Consider the following 4,765-nt stretch of genomic DNA (forward strand, 5'->3'; position numbering starts at 1 on the left):
TTTGAATATATCGATCTCAGACTTAACTTATAATATGAATTATGATTATCACTTTTAAATGTAGTTTTTTTCTTCAAACTGTTACATTATACTGTACTGAGAATTTGTTAAGATATTAATGTGAGAATGAGCAATATAAACTAACGTTTCAAACACTACATGTAAGTCTAAAAATCTTAATAGGGGTATCTTATTGTCATTTCGTACCGGACAACAAAATACTCAGGACCTACCCTGTTTAATTAGTATTTCATTTTCTTAAACTAGAATTATACGACCCATCATCATCTTATTCTCATTAGTAGGGGTGTTCATTTTCGGATATCCGAAATTCGGATATCCGAAAATTCGGATAGTGAAAAACCCCATCCGAAATCCGAATCTGAAATTTCGGATATCCGATTTTCGGATATCCGAAATTTCGGATTCGGATATCGGATTATCCGAATATCCGATATTTTTTAAGAACTTCCAATATTTTCGGATAATTTGGATATTTTTCAGATATTTCGGATATTTTTCGGATATTTCGGATAGTTTTCGAATATTTCGAATAATTTTCAAATAATTTTCGGATTTTTTCGGATTCTTTTCAAAATTTCGGATATTCGGATATCCGAATATCCGAAAATTTTGAAAACTCCATCCGATATCCGAATCCGAAAAATCGGATATCCGATTTTCGGATATCCGAATTTTCGGATATCCGATTTTTCGGATATTTTCGGATTCGGATTTCGGATAATTCGGATTCGGATTTCGGATTCGGATATTTTGAACACCCCTACTCATTAGTGGTTCCTCTACAATGTTTTTGGTGATCAATATTCCTTTACAAATATTTTAGGTCATACTTGGTATAATTAGAGGAATGAAAATAGAAATGGTAATAAGAGTATAATGGAATATAATAAGGGTTAAAACATAATAAACAAAATGTATTGAAAATTAAAAATATAATAAAAAAGAAAATACACATACATAATTGTGTCGTGAGTAGTGGAGGAAAAAATATGGAAGTTTGTTTCTAAACATAATACGTAGAGATTTTTTTATTCCACTAAATTTGATAGGAAACAAGAGTTATAGTTTCGCGCGTTGATGCTAAATTTTTTTCCGCGATTTTTACATCGATCATATTATTGTTCTATCAATTTATGTTTGCATCATTCATGCAGCAACCCATTAAAAAAACGAAAGTCATAAGACATAGACACCACATTATCAAACCTCATAAAACTTAAACCTGATATCAGAAGTAATAAATTCACATTATCAAACATTTATGACTACACAATGAAGATAACTACTTTAAAAAAGTTAAATCGTTTTCGAATAAGTTGATATGAATCTATTAATCGAAGCGATTGAACCTCTGGTGCCTTCATGATTCCACAATCCCTTTATGTATATCATACCACAAGCCAATAGCCCGCCTGCATTTCCAGTGGAGAGGCTAAGTTCGTTACCACCTAATTTCAGACCGACACAAATTATTAATAAATTATATAACATAACATTCATATTCATATTAGTAATAACATAACACGAATAGCAATTAATAGAAATATAAAATTATACACTTTCCAAGGTCATCAGCTAGTTCATGAACGACAAACGCTCTTCCTACCACGGCATTAGCATAGACAGTGTGCTGCTATGATTACATTACAATTACCTTCTAATTTATATAATTGCTAATGTAAAGTCAGACACAAATGAACTGAGTAACAACTATAACAAATCATACTAATTGTTCTACATATTTATATATAGGATTATAAAAATCTACTAAGACCTCATTTTAATGAAACTGCTAAAATATTAAAAGAAACACCTCAAATTCATAGCTAATTTCCTTCAAAGCAACTGCAACAGTGACCATTAATATCTGCTATGAGTCAGGTAACAGATCTTCAAAAACCTACATATAGAAAACTAATAAATAACAATGCATCTAAAATAAACACCATCAATAAGAAACTCAAATGAAGATTAAGAGATATATATATATATATATATATATATATATATATATATATATATATATATATATATATATATATATATATATATATATATATATATATATATATATATATATATATATATATATACTAACCAAAGCAAGCTGAGGCTTTCTATTCCAAAATCTCATTACTGTTCTTGAACTACCAAAAGAAACATCAATATTTTTTACACTTCAGAATTTCATAAAAAGGTTGGTGGGCATAAACTTGACACCTTCACCAAAATCCAAACCACCAATTTCATTTAACAAAATTGTTAAAATCCACATCAATGTTATTATCATCTCTATCTTTCAAGAATTCACCACCAGCTTCATCATCCTCCATTGAAAGAGGCAAAAACAATTAAAACAAAAACATAAAAAAGATGAATTCAGCCAAAGCAGAAATCCATTGCAAGTAATCGATCTTCTTCAATATTATAAATCTTGAAAGTCTTGGATGGAAGGGATGATAATTTAAATGACACAATAAAATGAATTTGATTTTTTAAAGTAAAATACCTCTTGTTGAACCGTTACTGAATGCAGACTTCTTTTGCATCTGTAGTCTTAAGGCTCGAAGTTCATGTTCCATGTACATCACCCAAAATACAAATCAAAGTCATAACAAATAGATTATCTTCAAATTAAAGCAATAGCAATTCATTAATGAGCCAACAGCCAAACCTAAATTCATTAACGAATACAACAACGGTTGACCTAGAAACACAATTTCAGTTATTAATCACACATTTACTAACCAAGATACTAAAACATTTATTCTGATTGCTCAGCCTCACGTCTCATATGTTGACCATCATATCCTGGTTATTTATACCATATCTACACAATAAGTGAGTGTTTGATGACAGAAAATTATTTTACATTTTGACGATGTGTTTGTGGTATCGGCAGCGGCTATATCAGCAACAACAACTAAATAAGATGTATAATAAAATAAAATAAATTTAATAAAGAAAACTGAAAATATTCTTCGAGGTAGTATTGAGTGAGGTTAAAAACAACGTGCAACTAAATAGCTATTCAAAGTGTACCTGTTGCCGAGCTCGTTGAAGCTCCTGTCCAAGTTGAGTAAGCTTCATTCTGCTAGTTTCAAGAAGTTGTACGTAAGCCTAAAACACCACCATAAATATATATATGCAGTAATGACATATAGAGCTCCATACAACAACAACAACAACAAAACCCAATACCACATAAGTGGTGTATGGGGGAGATGGGATGTACACAATCTTTCCCCTATCCAAGAATAAAGACAAGTAATTTCTCCACCCAGAGTGAAAAACACTCTCAAAAGTAGAGAAAGTCATCCCTCTCTATATTCGACGGATAGAGAGATTGCTTCCGAGTGGACCTCCGACCAATAAGTAGGAAAAATATATTTAAAAAATAAGATAAAATTAAAAATAAAATTGAGGCGCCATGAAAATGGTAACATCAAATTTCCATGAGTTTTAAATCCTGCCTGAAATTTAATTTAGGCTCTAAAAGTCAGTCAAGTCGCCAATAAATTGACGCTTGCCGTCAACTCAATAACAAGAGCCGATAGAGAGATTGCTTCCGAGTGGATCTCCGAACCATAGAGCTCCATACATAACTAATAAAATTAATACAAAAAAACCCATTTGTCTAATATAAAAATCAAGTGAAATATGATAAACTTTAAAATCAAGTAAAATATGATGAAAACTTCAAAATCAAGTAGACAAACCTTAAGATAAAGCCCATATTGCTTAATCCGCTTTGAATCACCATAACATATTGACAAAATATGATCGACTTCAAAAACTTCTTCATCAAGATCACCATCCTCTTCATCATCGTCTTCATCAATCCCATTTTCCATTCAATTATCTGCTCAAAGTTATAAACATGCTAATCAGTTTTTAAAAAAGTAGAAATAGAGGTGTCCGTACAATATGCAAACAGATGAATATGTGAACATTAAGCTAAGAATAAAACACAAACATAACAAATGAATTAAAAACCCTAATAATAATAATAATAACAGTTGCATAGTTTATAAGGGATAGATGGTTGCCTTTTTGTTCAAGTGGGTATGTAGTAATGTAAGTGTAACTCCAGCTTGAACTCTTGTTATCTTATATTTCTGTGTTTTAGTAAAAATAAATAAATAATAACAATAACAATAAATAATAACAAAGGGCATGGAAGATCTTAAAGAACCCATCTGAATGCATTTACATAACAATTGGATTTAACATGGGCATAATATCATGTGATGTTTAAGATCTTAAAGATCGTATCTTTACAACTTATATCCAAATGGGTACCTGAAAAACCTTTATTTTAACGAAGCTACAATTTACAAAATTGTAATACAAAAAAAAAAAAGTGTGAAAAGGGGGTACTTTGAATCAAAGTTAAGATCTAAGATGGAGTGAAAAACAAACTACATATGAAAGATAATAAAGTAATGTTTTCAATTTAGAAATTAGGGAAAGCAGAGATGACCAAGTAATGTTTTGATTTTTCAAGTACAGAAGATGATGATTTTGTTATGAGGCAAATGTGTCGTTGTTTATCATGTCCTCAATGATTACAATACATGATATATATATAACCCATCTAACAATACCCTAATGGGTTATGCATAACTAGAGGCCCTTATACACATGGGCTTACAATGAAACATATGGGCTAACATAAACATAGTAATAATAATATCGGCTAACAGCCCCCCGCAGTTAGAGCGGGAGTGGAACGGACGCT

At 30.7% G+C, this 4,765-nt stretch overlaps 1 protein-coding gene across 12 annotated transcripts; it reads right to left on the reverse strand.

Moving 5' to 3' along the window:
- Positions 1 to 1,233: 1,233 nt before the first annotated feature.
- LOC139891158 (transcription factor TGA2.3-like) lies at positions 1,234 to 4,559 on the reverse strand. Of its 12 annotated transcripts, none has more exons than XM_071874098.1 (9): positions 4,508 to 4,559; positions 4,074 to 4,142; positions 3,744 to 3,886; positions 3,067 to 3,115; positions 2,534 to 2,580; positions 2,123 to 2,351; positions 1,838 to 1,924; positions 1,582 to 1,654; positions 1,234 to 1,472 (listed from the first exon to the last, which is right to left on the reverse strand). In XM_071874098.1, exons 3-6 carry the CDS (start codon positions 3,876 to 3,878, stop codon positions 2,271 to 2,273), a joined length of 312 nt encoding a protein of 103 aa, XP_071730199.1. In that variant the 5' UTR covers positions 3,879 to 3,886; positions 4,074 to 4,142; positions 4,508 to 4,559; the 3' UTR covers positions 1,234 to 1,472; positions 1,582 to 1,654; positions 1,838 to 1,924; positions 2,123 to 2,270. The 12 variants fall into 12 exon arrangements, 10 of the variants coding, with proteins under 10 accessions (XP_071730199.1, XP_071730201.1, XP_071730200.1 ...); XM_071874100.1 differs by having other exon boundaries at positions 4,405 to 4,521; XM_071874099.1 differs by lacking the exon at positions 4,508 to 4,559 and adding an exon at positions 4,327 to 4,458.
- Positions 4,560 to 4,765: the final 206 nt, after the last annotated feature.

Source organism: Rutidosis leptorrhynchoides, chromosome 2 (assembly GCF_046630445.1).
Source record: "Rutidosis leptorrhynchoides isolate AG116_Rl617_1_P2 chromosome 2, CSIRO_AGI_Rlap_v1, whole genome shotgun sequence".
NCBI classification, from domain to species: Eukaryota; Viridiplantae; Streptophyta; class Magnoliopsida; order Asterales; family Asteraceae; genus Rutidosis; species Rutidosis leptorrhynchoides.

Coding starts and splice junctions, on each gene's coding strand:
- LOC139891158 (XM_071874098.1), bottom strand. CDS start 3,878: ATGGAAAATGGGATTGATGAAGACGATGATGAAGAGGATGGTGATCTT. Junction 3,116..3,743: donor AATATGGGCTTTATCTTAAG/GTTTGTCTACTT, acceptor TGAAACTAGCAG/AATGAAGCTTACTCAACTTG. Junction 2,352..2,533: donor CAGTAACGGTTCAACAAGAG/GTATTTTACTTT, acceptor CTTTCAATGGAG/GATGATGAAGCTGGTGGTGA.